Source organism: Manis javanica, chromosome 3 (assembly GCF_040802235.1).
Source record: "Manis javanica isolate MJ-LG chromosome 3, MJ_LKY, whole genome shotgun sequence".
NCBI classification, from domain to species: Eukaryota; Metazoa; Chordata; class Mammalia; order Pholidota; family Manidae; genus Manis; species Manis javanica.
Window position 1 is genome coordinate 5493713 of NC_133158.1, and position 20525 is coordinate 5514237.

At 49.2% G+C, this 20525-nt stretch overlaps 1 protein-coding gene across 9 annotated transcripts in view; it reads right to left on the reverse strand.

Annotated features, from left to right (window-relative positions):
- The window catches only part of ERC2 (ELKS/RAB6-interacting/CAST family member 2), a 784869-nt gene that overhangs the window by 133463 nt on the left and 630881 nt on the right, over positions 1 to 20525 (reverse strand). For 2 of the 9 annotated variants that reach the window (XR_012128893.1, XM_073230734.1), the window contains exon 18: positions 14887 to 14952. The exons of the other annotated variants lie outside the window; for them this stretch is intronic. Coding sequence is in view for 1 of the 2 variants with exons in the window: in XM_073230734.1 (XP_073086835.1) it covers positions 14926 to 14952 (27 nt within the window). In the remaining variant the exon portion in view is untranslated. The remainder of the gene's footprint in view (positions 1 to 14886; positions 14953 to 20525) is intronic. 9 annotated transcript variants of the gene reach the window in all.

The following is a 20525-nucleotide window of genomic DNA, read 5'->3' on the forward strand; positions in this document are numbered from 1 at the left end:
CTCTATTTATTCATGCAATGAACATTGATTTCACTTTGAAAACATGCCAGACACTCACTGGTTTAGTGGATTTAATCCTCAAAACAATCTAGAGAGATGGGTAATCTCTTCCCTTGCTCTTTGTAAACAAACCACCCCTGAAATATCGGGACTCAGATCAATTGTTAACTAAGTCATTCAATAATCTTGTTTTTCCTATTACATTGATGACTGTTATCTTCTGGTAGGTTCCAGAACCCTCTCCACAAGCACAGGAATTTTAGCAAAGTGACACAGACGTTTATGGGTTAGCATGGACACCTAACACAGTTTAATATATACATTTCCCCTCCTCTCTGACAGTACAGACTTCCTATGAAAACTTTCAAAAGCAGCAATTACCATTAATTTATATGGCAAAAAATTCTGAGCATTCGCAGACCCAAAAAATAACCTCTCCTAAGCTTTTCTGACACCTTCGGACACATCTTGCTAATGGATCCAAAAATCAATTGAGATAAAGCCCAGATGCTCACAGACAGGGTTCCAAGCTAGGGCAGCATGATGCTGAGGTTCTGAGTGTAGTTCCTGGGGAAGGAGCCCGGTGGGGGTGCCTCTCTCACGGCTGGAGCCCCTGCAAAACAAATGCTGGACGCTGTTTTCACTCTTTCGTAAAAGTGAAAATCTCTTCAGATTACGTTCCGTTAGCAAAAACAGGTAGATTGTTTGTAAAACTGAAGCAGCATAATGTGAGCTTTAGAAAATCAGGGAATACCAGCATGCATTATATAATAATATGTACAATACCTATTATATAGAGAAAGTCACTGTTTGATTTCCCAGCAGTGAGTCAGCTGCCTTACAAGCTCTTGGAACTTAACCCCCTTGAGGAGGGACTTGGGTATGTGGTTTAAGGGGCTGAGTCAGATGAACCCCGTGCTCGATGGTGGCAGGTGGTGGTCATGTGCTCCTGGAGCGAGTGCGTGGGACATGGCTGAACGACAGAAATGGGTCCAGCCTGCGCTGTCCACTTCCTAGCTGTGTGACCTCAGAGGTGTGAATGGGGCCACCTAAGACCTACACATTGTAGTGCAGGTCTAAAAGTTGTTTTAGAATGGGGTTGCATGCAGCTGCTCTCCGCACGGAACAAATTCTGCTCAGCGCCAGGACTTGGTTCTATGGCTGTGAGGCCTACGGCTCTTTAGCTGACTACAGACCCACATTTCCGTGTCATGTCACTTTCCTATCCCTCCTCATTATGTGTTACCCAGTCTGCCTCCAGCCCTGTTGTTAGGCCCACATCACACGGCTGCCTTTTGGCCAAATGAATTGTCTATGCTAATCTATTTCTAAGAACTGATGGTTATATAGCTCATGCAATAAATACATAGCTGTCCTGGGCGAACCTGCAGAGTCCCCAAATTCTCCTTACAACCTTACACTGACAGATCATTATGAATACTCCTTCCTTAGGCTAAATTACTTGAAAGCGGGGTCCTTACTGGCATAGCCTCTGTTGACTTACACATAGTAGGCACTTGATAAACATCTGTTTCACTAATTCCTGAGCAGGTGAGCATTAGCTAAGTGCTACCTCATGTGGTATGGGGTGTTTCTTTTCCCAGTGTCTTCTTTCATTTCTTTTCAAATAATCTGAATAATTTGTAGGCAGGGGCACGAGAGCTTAGTTCTTAATCTCATCAACAAAGAACCGTCCAAAGGGGAGACATTCCTTTGGCCTCGGCTGCTGGCATTTCAGTTGTAATTACGTTTTCACCCTAAAATTCCCCAATGAGATTAACAGTCACACACAAAGTCCCTTGAATCCTCTGCTCAGAAGTTTGCACAAGGAGCTCTGCCCACTTTTCATGGGACTTCTGAAAGATGCCAGCTGCTGGCAACCGTGAAACATGCAACACAAAGGATGTAAACTCCTGGGAGATGCCCTGCCCACACAATTCCCTGCAAGTCTCTCTAAGAATCCAGCGAAGCCTGCAAGCATGTGCTTGCTTTTCTGAGACAAAGAAGATGGCACATGGCCTTTCTCAGTAAGCTTTCTCCGATCTTTCCTTTATTCAGAATCAGCCAAGATAACAGAATACAAACATCTAAGGGAGAAGGCAGCTTTAGCATTCTTCTCTGTAATTTCACTCGCTTTACGGCCTCTGTCTGAGTTCCTCCTGACTTCACGTCGTGGTGGTATTTCTTGTAACAGCTAGTAAGTTGTAAGCTTCCTCACGGATCTAATTCCAATTGTCTATTCATGTTGCTGGTTTATTGGGACTGTGTACCGAGGGCAATTCTGAATTTGCAGGCAGATATGTTTTGGTTGCCCAGACCATCTGTTTGACCCCAGGGGAAGTTATGTCCAACCCACTCCAGGCACAGGGCTTTGGGAACCAAGCACAAAGGTCCCCAGGGAGACCGGTTCCATTTGTCCCTTTGGTAACATGCAAAGCAGTTTCAGTGGCCACCAGACTGGTGCTCAGTCCCCAGTGTGATTCAGGAAACTTCCATCGAGTGAACATTTAGCTCTTCACGACGCATGGTAGATACTCAACAAACAATTACACACATATGGATGCTGCAACGCTCTAGGGGGTGATCAGGGCATCAGAGGACCCAGGACTGGGTAAGAAAACAGACCACAGGGCTGGGATTTATCGAGTGCTTACAATGCACCGGCATCGGTCTAGCATTTCATATCACTGCTTCATGTTGCATCATAACAAGAACTCCAGGAGGGAGGAAAATAAAACATTATTTCTCCTATTTTCCAGATGAGGACACTGGTGCTCAGTGAGATTAAATAACGTGCTGACGGTCACACGGCCACGGAGGGGCAGCTCTGGGAGGCGGAGCCCCCACCCCAACCCCATGAACTCCTATATGCAGGATGGGCATTTTATTCATGAAAAAGTAAAGAACAAGAGGAGAAGGAGGAAGGCAGAGGAGGTGTGCAGAGACAGGAGGGGAGAAGTGGGCAGTGGAGAAAGGCACCTCTGTGGGCTGTCACCCGTCCCCACTGCCCACAGAGGGGCTGCTGGGAGCTGGAGGATGGAGCAGAGATCGAGGGGTCCAGCTTGGGGGCGCAGCACAAGTCCACAGAGACAACCCGGAGTCCTGGCCAGCAGCCTGGGCATCACACACGCCTGGGTTCAAATCCCAGCTCTGCAGAGTCCTGAGCTGTGTGACTTCGGGCAAGAAGCTTCCCCTCTCTGTACCTAAGTTTCCTCATCTGGAAAACAGGATAGTAACAGCCCCCTCCACGCAGGGAGTTGTGAGGATTGAAGACGATAACCAATGTCAAAGTACTGAGGACAGGGGTGGCAAAGAGTGGCCCCCTGACTTACGTCCAGCTCACTACTGGCTTTGGTGATGGTCTGCAAGCTAAAAATGGTTTTTATCCTTTTAAACAGTTGGAAAAAAAGAGAAAGGAAGACTATTTTGTGACGTGAAAATTACATGAAATGCAAATTTCATTGTCCATAAATACGACTTATATGCACATGTGTTTATACATATGCATCTATAACGCCACCCCACCCATTCCTTTCCTCTTTCCTTTTATCTCTTCTTCCATGGCCACTGAGTAACTGCCACCGGGATGGCATGTGGCACCCTCATGGCCCAGCACCCCTGCTCAGAAAACTCCAAACGGCAGTGTTTTGACTCCGTGTCTCACCAATTGTTGCGGATGGACATTTTCAAAGATGAAAAAATCCTTAAAATGCCATTACAGATCATCATGATTAGAAGGACACTGGCAAAATATTTTGAGGACGGAGAATGCTAGCGTTGAACCCCAATTAAGTGATATGTTATTTCCCCCTAAAAGAATCCTATTCTCATCAGCAGATACCATGTTGCAAAAAGATGCACTCGATTTATTTTGAATTACCTCACTAAAAACATGTGAAAATGTCTTTCTTGTTACATAAATAGTTCTAAAACATCCTTGAGTTTGCCTTTTGGCTCACAATACCTAAAATATTTCCTACCTGGCCATGGCAGAAAAGGTTTGTGAGCCTTGGTTTAGGATATATTAGCTCCCACCTTTTCTGACATCACAGTCCCTGTGATTTCCACCAGGAAGGCAACTTGGCCAAAGGCCCCAAATTCCTCTTTATAGGCCTCATTGGACACTGGATGCATATGACCATCAAGTTCCAGGCAAATACTGTGCAAAACGTAACTGCCCAACACAGGACAGCAAACAGAGGCCTTTCTGGCATTGGGCTCAGCAGGCTCCTGGTTCAGTGCCCCAAACGATGGTGGTGGCCCCATCCGGGAGGGCAAATAACCCATCGTGAACACCGAAGAGAAGGCAGGTTGCATCAGAGCTCTCCCCAAATACATTCTGTGGACACTGATTCCATATGAGGGTCTGGAAAGAAAACAGCTTGTGAATAATGAGCACAGCAGACACAGCCAACCCTCTCTTTGTCAGAGTGTGATGGCTGGCCTGGGGAACAGTGGCCCATCAAAGGCTCTGAGAAGGCCTGCAACAAAGACACTTAGCTAATTCTGTTCAGCCCAATTTTGCTCAAACTTATTTGCACATCAACTGCTTTTATGATGATTTTAAAAATAGGGCCTCTTCATCTCCCATACCATCAGCTCTCTAAGGAACACCCTTTGGGAACTGCTACGAGGAAGGGGCAGGCGACCAAGAGGCAAGTTTCTTACTTTGCAAAACGGACTTGTTAAAGGTTTACTCTGTAAAACTGCATTGCCTGCTTCCCGCGCAGAGCTGGTATGGGATTAGATGAGGATCGGGGCATGGGGTATTTTCCCTAAGCTGGCGAGGGAGCCGTGTGAGTGGGGCAAAGGGGGAGGAGGGCCCATGCCTGCCCTCAGGGCTTCAGGACACGTCCGATGGTGAGCAGGCCAGGCACAGGGCCACCTGGCTGAAGGGTGCCCTTCGGCTGCCCTGACCTTGGCATTGCCCAGGAAAGCAGGCCGGCCCAGCCGAGGGGAGAAGGAGAGCCCGTCCCTTGCCGTCCCGGCTCTTGCCCAGGGTGAGAGGCCCGCCAACAAGAGACGCCCAGAAACAGCAACCTCCAGGGAGGCGTCCACGGCCGGGAGCCCCAAGCCCCAGCCAGGTGCCCGTGCTCACCCAGGGGCATGCACGGCGCCAGCCTGTCCTCCGCCAGCCTGCGGGCTCCCACAATTGTCAGCGATAATAAGGCGGAGAAAATCCCTCCCGCGCGTCTCAGCTTGCCCCCCATCACCCCTCGTCTGGCGTATTGGATTTCGCCCCGTCCCAGGCCTGTTGCATAAGGAGGGACAAAGGCTGCTCTCCGGCACCGGGCGTTTCCTTGTCCTGCCCCTCATCTCCACATTCCGGGGCAGGGAAGGGCAATGCCTTTCTGTGGCCGGGGGTACTGGAGGCCTGTGAGGCTGTATCGCGTGTCCGGGCGGCTGCTGGGCACGCCACAGGCTGGGCAGGCCGTTCCTCCCAGGAGGAGACTGTGCATCTTAGCCTGCGGAAACAGCAGGGCGCAAAGGGTTGCCTCCAACGAGATGCCATCAAGTCCCTGTGCTAGTGCACCGGTGCCACGGCTCACAGGGACAAAAAACGAATATAACCCTAGAAGTGACTGACAGCAGCAGCAAAAAGTCCTACCCGTGGCACCTGGGCAGGACCCAAGGCCAGGGGGCGATGCAGAGACCCCCTTTTTAATCATGGAGAGCGAGCTTTTCTTCGGTGGGGGTGGGAACAGAAGGTCCCCTCAAATGATGCAGTTACATCAGAGATGGCTGGATGCTGGGGGGCGGCAGGGCTGCTGATTGCACCACACGCGGGCTCAGGGCAGCCAGCTCCTCCCCAGGGCGGGGCCATGCAGCCTCGCCCCGCCTCCACAAACAAACCCTGGGTTGCGTGACTACGCATCCCCTCCGGAGGCCTGCACCCCCGCCGCACAACCCCACCGGCCTGCCAAGGTGCTCCACTGGGCGTCAAAATCATGAGCAGATGTTAGTTTGCCAGCATAGCAAGACCATCACGGGACACAGGGTAAAAGGCAGCGGTAAGAGCCCCAGTGCCCTTCGAAGGTTCAGGCAACCCCTAGGAGAGGTCGAACCAGTGTCTGAACCGGGTCTGTGTGTCCAGGGCGAGAGCGCTGACCAGCCACTCAGCGCCAAGGACTCTGCCAAGCCGGATTAGTCCCTATCAAGTCTATATCCACGGGAACACATCTGCCGAGGAGACTGTGCCTAACAGTGGTACTTTCAGTGAAGAGTTTAGGAACTGTTTTCCCCTGATCGCTCATTAAACTTTCAAAGTTTTCTACAGTGAACCCAAAAGTAAAAATAGGGAAAATGAAGCAGTGGATGCAAGAAGCTGAGGCTTTCTGGTGAAAGTCCCCTCCGGGATTTTTGTTCCGAGCCCCATCCTCCGTGGCCCTCTGCAGGAGGCGGGCGCCGTGGACTGTGGAGGGGGGTCTGGGCTACGTAAGAGCATTTGCCTCTTACTCCCATCTAGGAGGTTTCACTGACAAATGATCTTCTCCCAAAGAGACTATAACCTTTCTCCAGCTTCCTTCAGGGAGTTCTTTCCACGGCTCTGCATATACACGGTGACTCAGGGCCTAAGGAAATGCTTGGAGCCGGGCAGACCCCTCAGCCACCCCACCGCCGACACGGACACACGGTGCGGGAGGGGCCTGACTTACTAGGGGGCCTGCGGGGCTGCTGTGAGCCAGGCCTTCTCCTTAAGCAAATCCAGCCTCCCTGTGACTCTGTCCCCATGAGGACTGCCCTGGGAGCTGGAAGGCAAGTGTGGCCCAAGTGTTCGCAGGTGCCACTCTGCATAGCAGAGATGGGGGCAGCCTGGACCGGGGCTGGGCAGGATGGAAGTTTGCAGCTGTTGCAAGCTGTTATTCTTGGCATTTGTATATGTTTCCTGGAAAGCAAAGCGGGAGGGAATATGCATTCCCATCCCAGAGTATCTTGATGGCCACATTCACGGGGAAGGGGCCTTTGGGCCACCCGGGCAATATAGGGACTATGGTACCTATTTCCTCAGACTGTCTAGCAGCCCAGAGGACCAGCTCTGGTCCTGCAAGAGTCAGGTCACCGTGGGGACAGCATGCATGGGAGAGGACAGAGGACAGAGCTAAGACTCATGTGGGCATGGCCAACAGCCTCCTGCCAGTTGGCATCTGAACAGCAAAAAGGCACATGATCATTCCAGCTGATCACCCGATAGGGATTCTTGCTTTGAATGTCATTGATTTTTCCATTTTGCTGGGGCCGTGGAGATGGCTGGAAAGAGACAGGGCTGGGGTCCCTCTCCCTGAACCACCAAGAAAATTCTGACCTAACTTGTTAACACTGCCCCCTGGATAAACGGCTCTGAGACGTGGCTACGCTGGGGCCCTAGGTCTAGGAATGAGACCTTCGGGCCTCCTCGAGTCCATATTTAATACCCAAGGGGAATCACAGTCTCCCTGAAAATGTCATTCCAACCCTATGTCTGAACGCTAACTCTGGTTGGTAGTTTTGGATCTAACATCACACATTAAACGGTACACTGCCCCCATTTAGAGGCTGTGTTCTTAGAAAAACCCTCCCTATCTTCCTGGTAACTTGGGAGGGCCTCTGGAAAAGAGTGAGCACAACACTATGACGTCCCAAGTGTAAGACACAATTTACAGGCACGGCTGTCACAAATGGGGATTTGTGTCTCTCCGGCACCTGCTAACACCCAGGCAGGGCTCAGGGCCACCGGCGCCTCCCTCCCAGCTCTCATCCAGGGCGGCATTTCCCGATGTCCACTCGGCTCATTAGTTTTCGTCTAGCATTCGGTTTTCCACAGCCCTCCCCCCACAACTGATATCTGCGTCCCATGTTAATTCTCACCAGATGTGAGTGTCTGGACTTCTCCAGGATTTGTTAGTTTCCCCTCTGCATTCCGAACCTTCTTCAAGCCATGTGTGTGATTTCCCCGACCTCGCTGGTGTTTCCAACACCTCCCAACTTTCCTTCACTTGCACTTCTCTCCCCTTTACAGATCATTAATAAAGAGACCAAACAAGACCACACTCCAGAGCAGATGACAAAAGGGTGGGAGAGGCCAGAGGCCCCCCCGCGCGCCATCGCCGGCCCAGGAAGGCTGTAATGTGAGGCAGCAGCACTTAACTAGACGGCCCCCGCCTCTGGCCCACGATCATTTATCACCACTGTTTGTTTATTTCTCAGCAAGATTTCAGGTCCAGAGAGTGTGATCACAGCCAAGCCAGCAAGCCCTGCTTTGCCAGGTAACCCTCACACGCTCCAGAAAAGCCTCAAGGATGTATTAACTCCACTTGATTCTGCTGAGAAGCACCTACGTCAGGCCCCAGGTCCATCATATTGAGAAATGGACGTCATGACCCTATCCTCTCCTCCAATCCACCAGCTCACAACTGCTGGCTGTTGGTTAGATACCCGTTGGCTTTTCAAGGAATTCACTCGATTTTTCTCTGAGGCGAAAGAAACCCTCCTCTAGAAACATGAACTAATCCACAGTTTCCATGTTACCAAGCAAACAGCCTTCCATTGGCTATGCCGTGGTGTCGTCAAAATCAAGGGTCAGTGAAGAGAGCATGTTTTTAGGGCAAACATGGTTGAAGTCCTGCTAGAACACGTGTAGCTGGCTTATGCAGCTATGCTCACTGAAATCGGTGTCCCCCTTTGAATTTCCTTTCTTTGGTCTTATCCCGGTGCCCCCCAAGCTCACCCATCCCCCAGGATCAACCACTTTCATCAGCCAGCATATAGCGTCCGCTCTCTCGGACCCAGCAGTGACAATCATGGTGGCGGTCTAAGCAGCCCTGGGCTCTTATCGTGCACCACACATGGCGAGGCATCTCACCTCATGTCATCCACAGCCCTGCGAGGTGTGCACACCCTTCCCCAAGTGAGGAAATGGAAGGGCAGGGAGAGAAGGACGTTTACCTGAGGCCACCCAGCCAGACAGCGATGGACCCACGTCCAGACCCAGCTCGCCTGGATGCAGACACCAACTGTGAGCTGCCCACACGCTGTCACCCAGTTGCTCATGGAAGAGCTGTCTCCACCTTTTCTGAGTCACCGGCCCCTGTGCGCATCCGCTGAGGGTCACAGATACTCTCTCTCCTTGTGGGGATGTGTGCAAACCCACATCAAAGGAGAGAGGAGGCTCAGGAGTTCAGGGACATCACCTTGAGAGTCTATGAACTACCCTCAGTTCCTCCAGGGCGGGGACTGTGCGCTTTACGGCCTCAACTCCAGCACTGAGATGCAGACACGGTATATCACATAGGGCTTTGGTAAGGCATTCAAGCTGCAGCTCTGAACAACAGCTTTACAAGCCTGAATAGAAGATATAAACATACAGATATCTTCCAGGGGAGCAGAGAAGCCAAGGACAGAAGGCACTGGGGGATGAGATCAAGTAAAAACATCTCTGCCCAGAAAGTAATTTTGCAACTGGAAGTGGGAAAGGCCCCTGTCACGGTGGTCCCGACACATCTGCCGCTTCTGGTTACTTCTCATCTCATGTCCTGAACACGGATTATTGAAAGCTGCTTCTACTGGAAACAGCGCACTCAGAAGACACGCCTTGACAGAAGCCTGACGCCTCGGGTCTCAGGGGGGCCTGCAGGGGCCAGAGGCACCCTCTTCTTGTCTCCGGGTCCTCGTCCTCCTTGACCAGCTGTGGGAGCTCTGCCTTTCAGGACGCCGCTATGCCGACCCACTTCCCTATTCCACGGACCGGATGCTTCTTTGCCATTTTTGATATTCAAGTTCCGCCCTTTACTTTGAGAGTCGAGAGAGGTGCACACGCTTGAAGCTGAGCTCAGCTGTGCTTTAAGCCTGACGGCCTGTATACCAGGTCACTGAGAGGCCACAGGTTCTCCTGCTGGCATGCGGGCAAATGGAAAAGAAGGGAGTCAGGCCTGCCCTCCAGACCTGCTGCTCAGCCCCACCGTCCAGCTGCCCGGCCAGCTTGGAAACCCAGGGGAGGGAGCTGGAGGCGCTCGGCGTCTGGTCTGGCCTCTGACCCCTCCGTGCGCGGCCTGCGGGCCTCACCGCCTGGTTTCATCTCCAGTGCATCCCCTTGTCTGCATCTTCCCCACCTCCACCCGGGCAGCACCACCAATTCCTCCCAACGAGGCGACAGCCCTGCTTCTGCTCTTCCTGCCACAGTGGTGCACCCGCGACACAGCAGCCGGAATTGTTCTACAGTGCAGACCATGGCAGGGCCCTGCCGAAGAGCCTCTAGCTTTCTTTCCACTTTTTCATTTTTCTTAGGCTGAAATTGGAACTCTCTACCTTGGCCTAAAAGGCCTCGTGTGGTCTGGCACCTTTCCGTCTTGCCCATCTTCACCCCACTGTCTTATTTTCTGCACAGGGTCACGGTCCCCAGGCCCCCTTGCTCACAAAGCTCTTCCCCTCCGTCAGCCGTCCGCATGCCTCCTGCCTGGGGCCACCTCCCAAACCCTCATCCCGGCACCGACACCCCCCGACTCGCCTCCTTCCGAGGCCCCGTGCACAACTCACTTCCCTGGCGCAGGGTTCACTGAGCATCCTCTCTGAGATAGATTCACAAGCAGGTTCCCTCGTCCACCTCAACAGCGTTTGGGTTTCCATCAAGGCAATGATCAGAGTGCATAAAGTTTTTATCCATTTAAATCTTTCTGGTCTATTTCCCTCAACTAGATTGTAAGACCCGCAGGGGAGCCACCGTGTCCGTCTTACTCATCACTGCTTCCTCAGCATAACACAAAGAATTTAACCATTGAAGGAGAAAAGGGATGATGAGTGAGTGAAAAATGGCCTACTGAATGGATACATGGATGAAAGAAAGAAAACTTAATAGCCAGCAGCAGGAGGAGGGGGTCCACCCATTCGGCAGGCTTCAGAGATACAGGCTGAATGAAAGTGGCTAGCTGGAATCCCCGTACAGGAGGCACGGGAGACCAAGGCTTCGGGCGAGGGGACCGGAAGGCCAGGGCTGCTCCCGTGACGTCTTTTCCTGGCCGCTGCATTTCCCTTCCCCAGGACAAGCACAGGTCAAAGCTTCTAGACCTTTTCTGCTAAGAGGACACCAGGAAGGTTTAAACTCTCCAGCCACAATACGGCATCTCCTTCCTCATTCTGCCTGCGAGGAGATGCGACAGCGAGTTCCACCAGCCTTCGGGCATGGTTTGTGTGTATGAACACCCCCCTCAGGGGTCTCAGTCTCTGTGTCACACTTGCACACACTGGAGCCCTGCCCACGTGCTGGTGGCACAGAGCATTCTTCATTTGAACGGAAAGCGTCTACCAGCATTGCGGCCCTGTGCCGAAACTTGCTAACGCCCACATCTGTACTTTTACGAATCGGGGTTCTAAAAATTTGCATGTGCTTTCAATCGAAAAAGACTTACTCCCTTCTAGTAGTTTGAGAAATAAACATGATCTTGTTTTCTGTGTCTGCTCAATTACGAGAGTTCACATAAAAGCTCAAACATTCAGCTGTCGAGACAGATGGAATACTGGATCTCACAGGGTCTAGCCTCTCATGGCCCCACCTCGTCAGAGGCTCACAGACCAAAGTGCCTCTTGGGGGTCCCAAGGGAAGCACCTCCATTCAATGCAGATGAAGAGTTATCCACAGACACAAATGACCGCCATGTCAAGTGGATTTTCCTGAAGGAAAGTAAGAACTGAGCAGCTGCTTTGCCTGTATTTTGCAAAGCAAGGTAGAAAATGCAGTGAAGGAGAACGTTTTCACAACCAGAAGGGAAGGGAGAGGACGGTGGTTGACTGAATACGCATTGCAAGGGTGCTCATGAGGGCAACGGCCTGCCGGAAACATGCTCTCACGGAGCCTCCACAAGAAAACCAGAAAAATAAGGCAGGCCAAAGGTAAATTCTAGGGATAAGAAAATAGGGGTGGGAATGAGCCACTAGAGAGAGGAGCAGAGAGAAGCTGGGGGCAGAGTACAGGAACATACAGTGGATTCAAGTGGCACCGACTATGTGATCTGTGGGCTCAGTGCAGAATGAAATAGTGGGGTCCCTTGTGCAAAAAGGAAGAATTTCCAGACAGCAGAGCATTAAACCAAGAGTGAGGCACAGGGTCCTGGGGCCACACAGGTCACACGCTGATAATGCCAGGCTGGAGTGTGAGGTTTATGGGGTGGGGGGGAGGCTGGCGCTAGGGGCTGTCAAAACTCTTAGAAAAGCAAATGTCGTGGTTCACTTTGCTCTCGGGAAACACCACCCTTGAATGATCACAGTGAAACAAATATACCCACTCAGGCTAGGATCTACAAGGGGCACGGAGGGAGGAGCTCTCTGGGGTAGTATGCTAATTCCAATTTGTTGTAATTTTTTTTGGAACAACTTTTCCTGAATTTATGATTCATTTCAGCACAAAAACACCAGATTCAAGTCAGGGCTTTCTGTTGTATTATAAGCATATTACAGTTGCCTAGTAAAATAATGTCTTGTAATGTTTCTTTTATGAGGGCCATAAATCAAAATATTCAAAACAGTTCATTTTTAATGTGCCATTATTATCCATCTTTAGTTATAAATTTAATGTCTCTTTAGGCCCCACAGATTGTAATGTGACTCAAAACATGCGGCGGCTGTTCAAAAATAGAAGGTTCCCCCCAGCATCTCATTATTTAAATCCTTAAGATATGGTTTTAAAAGCCTGAGGATATCTTAGCAAACTTGTTTAAAGGAGTCATAAAGAGAGATAAGTCGTTTTCCTCAGAAGCCTATAAAATTTATTACAACATATTAAAGTAGGATTATAGATTGACTAATTTTCAGAAGATGTTTGCTTTTTTGGGTACATCGCGTTTGGGGAAATTCACGAAGAACACCATGGTCCTTTGCCTTCAGCAGGGCATGGGCCTGGGCACCAATTCCACCCTGAGGCCCACAAGCTGCCTGTCTGCCGGGGATGGCATAGTACAATGTCATGAAGCTTGTGAAAGAGCAATAAAAACTGTTATTATTCGGGAGCCAGAAATGCAGTCCCACGCCCTAATGTGATGGCAGAAGATGCTCCTTCACTGAAAAGCCTTAGAATGGGACCAACATTTCTCAAGGCACCCCCAAATTCTTAGACCCCCCCACCTCCTTTTTTTACCCCCCACAACAATTTCTTTTTATTTTCTAATGTGGCTGCTGGAAAATATAAAATTACATTTGTGGCTTGCATCCTACTTCTTCTAGACAGTGTTGCTCAAGATGACGCATGACCTCAGAATGCAAGACTTAAACGGTGCTCCACCCCCTCCTTTGCGTACCTATCCACGCATGTTGTGGGCAGGTTTTGCAGGTTTGCTTTTTAATGTTATAAAACCTGCACTTCTCATTTAATGTTGTTTTGGGTCAATTTACACTTAGGAGGTTTTCCGTAGGAGTAAATGCAATGTTTCCCTTAAACTGTGCCCTAGATAGGGAGGCTGTGTCTCAGACAGCACCTTAGGCATTTCTCTGGTTTTCCTGCCTTCTCACGCTTAGATCCACTTGCATCTGGAAGAGTTAATCCCAGCAGTGTTTTCCCCTTTGCCCAGGAAAGGGAGAAGAGAGGAGATCGTCTGATGTGATTGGGAAACATGCTGGTGGGAAACCGATGGCGGAGGTGTTACATCTTTCCTACAGGAAGGATGGCTGTACCTGAAAATCACCCCTCTGTACTACCCCCGGGGCCCAGAACAGGCAGGATGATTCGGGCTGGGAATTACAGCAGTTGGCTCGGCAGTGAACTGCACCAATGAAACTGTCACCAGCTGGCAAAACACACCCATTACTGTTGTTCAGTTGGCCCGAAGCACCGCTGTCAGGTAATACGGAGGTGAGACTGGGGAAGGGCACACCTGCTGAGCTACCCCAGAAACTGCCTCTCTGATCACAGACCTGTGATATTTCACATCTGCTCCAGAAAAAGACCTACGCAGTTGAATACTTGTAAACCATAAAAAATCTCCACGCCACATTCTTTGTTCTGAACAAAATGGCATTTACAATGTCATCAGGTTGAGCAAAACATTCTAGGTAACCATGGGGAGTTTGTGAGTTGGTGTTAAAACAGCCTGCAGGGTCCTGGGAAAGGCGTGGTTGCCTGCAGCAAAAGTTCAATGTTCCGTTTGTAACCATGTGGCCATATTCCATGAGAATGCAGATAGCACAGACATACACGGCCGGTTCTTCACAGCTAAAAATCAGCCTTTACGCGAGCAACACCCTCTCAGAAACACAACGCAAGAACTTTATAATGCAAACCTTCATAGAAGCGTAAGTGTAAAAAGGCAACAGATATAAGGCCCCTCATGAGACAGGCCCACACCAGTACTTCTCATCGGATTCCTGTAAAGACATACGGTTACCTCGCCACCATCACCAGGCATCCATCCGTGTGTTTTCTGCGTAACTGCCATAGAGAAGATGGTACAGCCCAATGAAGGGGCTTCTCAGACATCCTAGTTTCAGCTCCACGAAGGTAGTTTTATTTTCCTTATTCCTTGTCAAACATCTGACACTGCCAGAAGGATGGGAGAGTCCCACTACACAGGCATAGCTGGTGAAAGCAGGCAGTGAGCTGAAAACCACGACGGGAAAACTGTGACAATTTCTGGGTCTGCGATCATGCCTTAGAAAGTGTGTATAAATCCTAGTGAGGGTGTTGTTTCTCATCTTAAGTAACACAGAGACATTTGAATCATGCCCAGCGCAGCCCCAGTGAGGCAGGGCAATGATATGCTTGGGGAGAAGGGGAGGCGGGGAGGGGGGAACTCCCGGGGATAGTCACAGTGCACAGAAGCAGACACAAGGCACGGTCACAGACGTCAGCAAACACAATCGAGCACGCACACAATACAACACTAGAATGCAATTTGTAGAAGAAAAATGATATAAAAGATGGTTTCTCACCCCTCAAAACAAAACTGGAACTTTGGTTTACAGGCCCGGCTATGCCCATATGCCCTCCTCGTCATCCTGTGGCCGGCCCGGGGAGGGAGGTGCGCGGAGAGGAGGGGTGCACCGGAATGAAAGAAGAGAAGGTTAGTTACACCGGAGGCAGCGGAAGGCACAGCGATCTTCACGTTGTGTATTTTAATCTTAAAGATCGAGGGGGAAAAAAAAATCCATAGTAACTTAAGTTCCACATGACCCGCTTATCAAATACATAACTGAGTTTTGTATCTATGGCAACCCATACACAAAAACATTCCACCCACCCAGCTCGGACTTGGTGTCAAGATTGGATCAGAAGATTAAAATTAGTCTACATGAGCAGATGATTATATTTTGGGAATGCATGCAATCTGCATTGCATATGCCTAAGGAGTAGATTAAACCTTCTAAGTAAGCAGAGAAGTAATTATAGTAATCAAATACCCTTAATTTCTCTTCGGCTTAATGAATCAATGAAAGCTGAAGAAGAATTAAAAAAAAAAAGTTTGGTAGCATGTGCTCATTCCCCTTGGTGATTTCACAAAGGCTCAGACCCGCTGTGATTGTCTCCATTTGTCAGGTTCCATTTCACTCTCAGCATAAAAGAGGATGTGCATGTCAGAGAATGACTGCACGTTTGCAATCAAGTCAGTTTCAAAGACAGAGTAAACTTTCAATTCGGTAGAATGCTTGTAGAAAGGAAGTTTTGTTTAACTTAAAATTGTGTTCCATTGTGGATAAACTGAAATTTATTGGGTCTGAATTCTTGTGGTTGAAAACATTTCCAGAATGGCTCACCCACTTTCCTCATTTAGTGAAATGCCCAATGGGCAGAGAAAACTGAATCTTTGAAGGCAGGTGTGTATCTGCCATTACAAGGTCCTGTTTTTTAATAAGAATTCTCACTTTCTGCTGCAAGGATGGAAACAAAGCGTGGAAGACTGAATGGTTTATATCCTGGTCTTACACATAATTTGAATGCTATGTGTTAGAATAAGTCCCCGATGAAACCAGGTTTTGCCATGATTTGCTTCTTTATTTTGAAAACCAGAAATAGAGGGGAAAAAAAATAACTTGGAGCATTTTCCAACTATTTGGATTCTTATTGCATAAGCTGTTGTATTATTAGGTTCAATCATATGGAGTCTACGAGGGCTTACCAAAGTAGTCTATGGCCCACAAAGGGTTAACAGTCCCCAACTGGTCTGAGTCATCCAGTGATTTGCAGAGTATGAATTAGACAACTCAGCATGAATTTGCATTGACAGTTATCATAGGAATATTCTTGCAAAAAAAAAAAAGTACATTTTGGCTGGGTCTTCTTATATAAAATTTACCTGTGTTTATTTATCACTACGTAGTCTACTAACAAATAAATATTACTCCTGGCAATAAACTTCCCTTTTCCTCACCTAATTTGAGAAATACCCATTTTACATTCATTAAACTTCCCCTCAGTTCCTGGAGAAAGCAAAGTTGATGTCCCTTTTTATGCTGATAAAGGAGTCAAGTCTACAGCATGGGACCCTCAGGCATCCATAAATGGGTTTCGGGACCTAGGAATCCCTGGAAAGTCTATGCAGAATGTTGTGGGTAGATGCGTCAGTACTTTCTCTGGATGGAGGGCCCTACATTCAATTAAAAGGTTCTTGACCATCAACGTCACTGCTGTAGGAAGACTCCAGGCACAGAGAGATGCTATGATTTGCCGAAGTCGAGAACCGAAATAGGAGGTTTCCCCTAAAATGCAGCTTATGGACCCTGCTTACCACTTCTAAATGGTTGTAAAATCACCTTCCTTGAAGAGCAGTTTATTCTATTTTGCATTTAAAACCCAACAGCATAGGTACACTCAGTTTGGTTCAGATCTGCTTTTACATTTTAAAAAGAAGAAAGAAGGAAAAAAAAGAAAGCCACTGCCCCCAAAATCTACCACTATTTTCTTAACAGTGAAATGTGGTTTGATGCAAATCACTTTCAGCAAATTAAATCTATGAAGAAGGCGTAATTAATTATGATTGAAACAGACAGGAGTTGTAGCTTGAAAATATACACTGCCAATATCACTACGCCTTGTCCACCACGGGACAGAAAGGAGCTCCCAGATGTCGAGAATTATTAAAAACCAGATGTTGAGATTGACGTCTTGTATGCTGGTGAATAAAGTAAAGAAATATGACAATCCAATATAAACTTTGCTAACATTTAACGTGGCAGCAATGTGGATAAATGCCTCTAGCGAACTCAGAATACTGTTCAAGTTTTGTTTTTCCAAGTTTTTACTTTCTAAAGTTTAAAGTTTTTAAAAGAAAATAGAAAAGGAAGTGGTGGCCATTTCTGGTGTCTCTAATCTTCAAAGCTTAAACATGACTTGACCCGAATCACCAAGAGATCTGGGTCACAGTGAGTGTCTGCTTGGGGAATAAAAAACAAAAATGCAGGAGCAATCAGATGGGGAGCTCCAAGAATTTCCGAACGTTCGCAGCTGTTTGACCCAGGACTGCCTTCGCCTTTGTATGGAAATACTCACTTGCCCCGCAACCTTACTGCCCAGAAATGTAGATTTGGAGACCCCCAAATAAGAAACAGATAAATGTCACTGGATCCCTAACTTCATGCCAAGTTATTTTAGAAATTCTTGGAGTTTTCGAAAGCATCTGTCAGGCCTGGGAGAGTCTGTTTCTCTTTTCCAAAGCTCCTTTGCAGGGGCTCTTCGGGACGCTGCCTGTGGTTTGCTCCCTTGCGTGTCCTTTGGGAGTGACTGCTATGCCAGGAGTTGCCAAAATGTCCAGATGCGAAGACAGCCTCGAAGCCATCAGTCATCTGGGGACAGGAACATTCAAGGTGGCCTGAAGCCCGGAGCACAGTGACCACAAAGCTTGGCAAAGTCTGAAGAGACAGTGGCTTAAAACCTATCAGATAACCTCAGGATGTCTCTATCGCTCCAGAGATGATATGAAACCTTTATGGAAATCCTGCAGCCCCACATGCTGGGCCCTAATGGGATTCTCCAAATACTGAGATAGAACAAAATTCCTCAGCAGATGGGCTGCTCAAGGGACCTATGCTGATGATTAGATCAAAGGGCAAAGGGACTCAGTCATGGCTGACAAGACAGGAGACTTGCTGTTGTGGAGGGCATTTATTATCCCCAGCAAAGAAGCTCTTATTATAACAGGACACAATAAATGGCCCAGGAAAAACCTTTAATGGGCCTCTATTTTGAAATACTGGGTTCAGCCAGCAGGCAAGCCCCAGCCCATCACTGCTCATTTTTTTTTTTTTTTTAAAAAACACCTGCAACTCTCTTTGAATTGATAGCCAGCTTTTTTCTCAAAATTGGAGGACCAGGTTGCTAACAGGACCTCACTATCATAGCTGTCCTAGCTGGAAATGAGAGTGACAGCATGGAAGGGTCACCTCCAGATCAGGTCACTGCTCTGGGAGAACTTAGGTGGCTTTCTCTGCCAGGAAGGTCGACCTGGCTTCCATGTGGGAGGCTGTCCTGGTTATCAGAGGGCCTGGGCAGACAGTCACCAGACACATCCCTGCACCGACTTGGGTTCACGGCTTCTCCAACACTTCCTGAAAACTTCAAGCCCCTGGAGCCTGTGAACTTGCCCACACACATCGACAATGCGTGGGATTTATGCCGTGCCCCATGCCTGGGTCCCATCGAAGCAGCTCCTCTTAGCATTTCCAAATGCAGGCTTTGCCAGAGACTGCAAAGCCAGACACGTGTGTCAGGGAAAACAGGCACGCCGAGCCTCGTCACGGCACTAGTACTTTTTCTCTAAGGGTCAAGTCCCAGTCTTCCCTCTACAACCCCCCATCTGTGTGTTTCTCCTCCCCTGCCTCCTGGAATGCTCAGCCCACGGACAGATGTCTCTGCTCAGGTGATGAGGTCAGGAGCAGATTACAAGACTTGTACTTGTTACAGCCTGGGGGGGGGACGCCCATTTAAAGACAAATTCCCCCAAAGATTAGGAAAGTACCATCCAGGTTCAGATACCTGCTTTGTGCTCTGTTTAAAGAGAAATGTTAGCTTATTTCTGGCCTGGTCTAGAAACAAGCCTGCAGGTATGGTTGGCACCTGCTGCAGGTTAGAGTGCAGCAGCTTTCTGCATTTCCTCACTGAGCCTCACCACACAACCCACAACACAAGTGTTGGGAGGCTCTTTGTGCAGATATGGAGAGGAGCCCTCCGGGAGGAAGATGAGGTCGCCCGCTAAAGGCCACCTGGCCGGGAGCTGGGGAGCCGGGGCCATGTGTCAAAGGTACAGCCTTCTGACATGGGGCTCTGAAGCCACAGAAAGAACAGGCTCATCTTGACTCCGAAGGCATCTCCTGGCTCTGCTTAGCTCAGCTCAGAAGGGCTCTGGACTCTGCACGGCCAAAGCTGTGGCAGCCCCCGCTCGGAGGTGGATGGACCTCTCTGGTCGCATCTCTCTGGCTCACGGGAGAAAGGGCACCTCGCGTGCAGACAGCAGCTGTCCTTCTCTGGGCACATGGGCGGTAACCCAACAAACTTGAAGGTCCCTGAGGGGAAGGATGGCCCTCACTCCCTCCACACGGCTCACATCTCAGATGTGGGGGTTTAACAAATACTCCGGATGAGTAAGTGCGGAGAATGGGTGCTCGTGTTCCCAAATGATTTGACGACTCTGGGAGCGGAGGCTGCCTGGGTTCCGAAGTCCTTAGGTCGCCAAGATGCTGTTGACTTGCTTCTCCCCAGAATGGCTTCCTTCCCCCTTTTGGCCCTCCTGGCCACATCCCTGGGGCCTGGGTGGTGAGAGCTGCCCATCTCTGGCCGAGGGATACCATGACAGGAGATGCCCATGTTTCAAAAGACACACCGAGATGTTTCTCAAGGCAGAGACGGAGGCTAGATGTGCTGCCTCGCTCGGTTCTTCAGAGCAAGGTCCGCTCACAAGATACCCCGGGTGGGGTGGCCAGCGGGCCCTCTCTGCCGAGCTGCTGCAGCACCTCTGGGCATTTTCTCAACTTCTTGGATGATTATTGTCCAAAGACTTGAAGAAACTAGTGTTCTATTTCCTTCAAATCAAAAGTAACTCTGACAAACAGGCCTTTGGTTCACGGCGCCAGCTCTCAGCTAAAAGATACAAGGTGCCCAGCTGAAGACAGGGAGGCTGGGAGGCCCGGCATTGGCCAAAAATATTATCTTGGAGCCTAAAATCAACATCTGCTGCAAGCTGAGCCATTGCCAGAAGCAGCCATAAAAAGGGGTGAGGGCGGAGGCGGGCTTTATACCGGCTTCTTCATCCATCAGTCGTTCACGCTCGGCTTTACTAAACACAGTGAAAATTCTGTCTTTGACATGATTCTGATTCCGCCCTTCCCTGGCTGGTGGGCAACCCAGTCCCCCAGCCTCTGACTCTTCATTTCCTTAGTTGCCTCAAAAAGAAAAAGGGACCATTTCCTGACTCCAATGCTTCATAGGGTTGAGGTGTGAATAAAATTGGAGGATGTGAATTAAAACACTCTGTAGGCATAACAAACATATACAAAGGTCACTGGGCACACCGTCCTTCATGTGAGCATTTGATAGCAAATTATTTGCCGAAGGACTAAGGCCAAGGGCAAAAGTGTGTGGG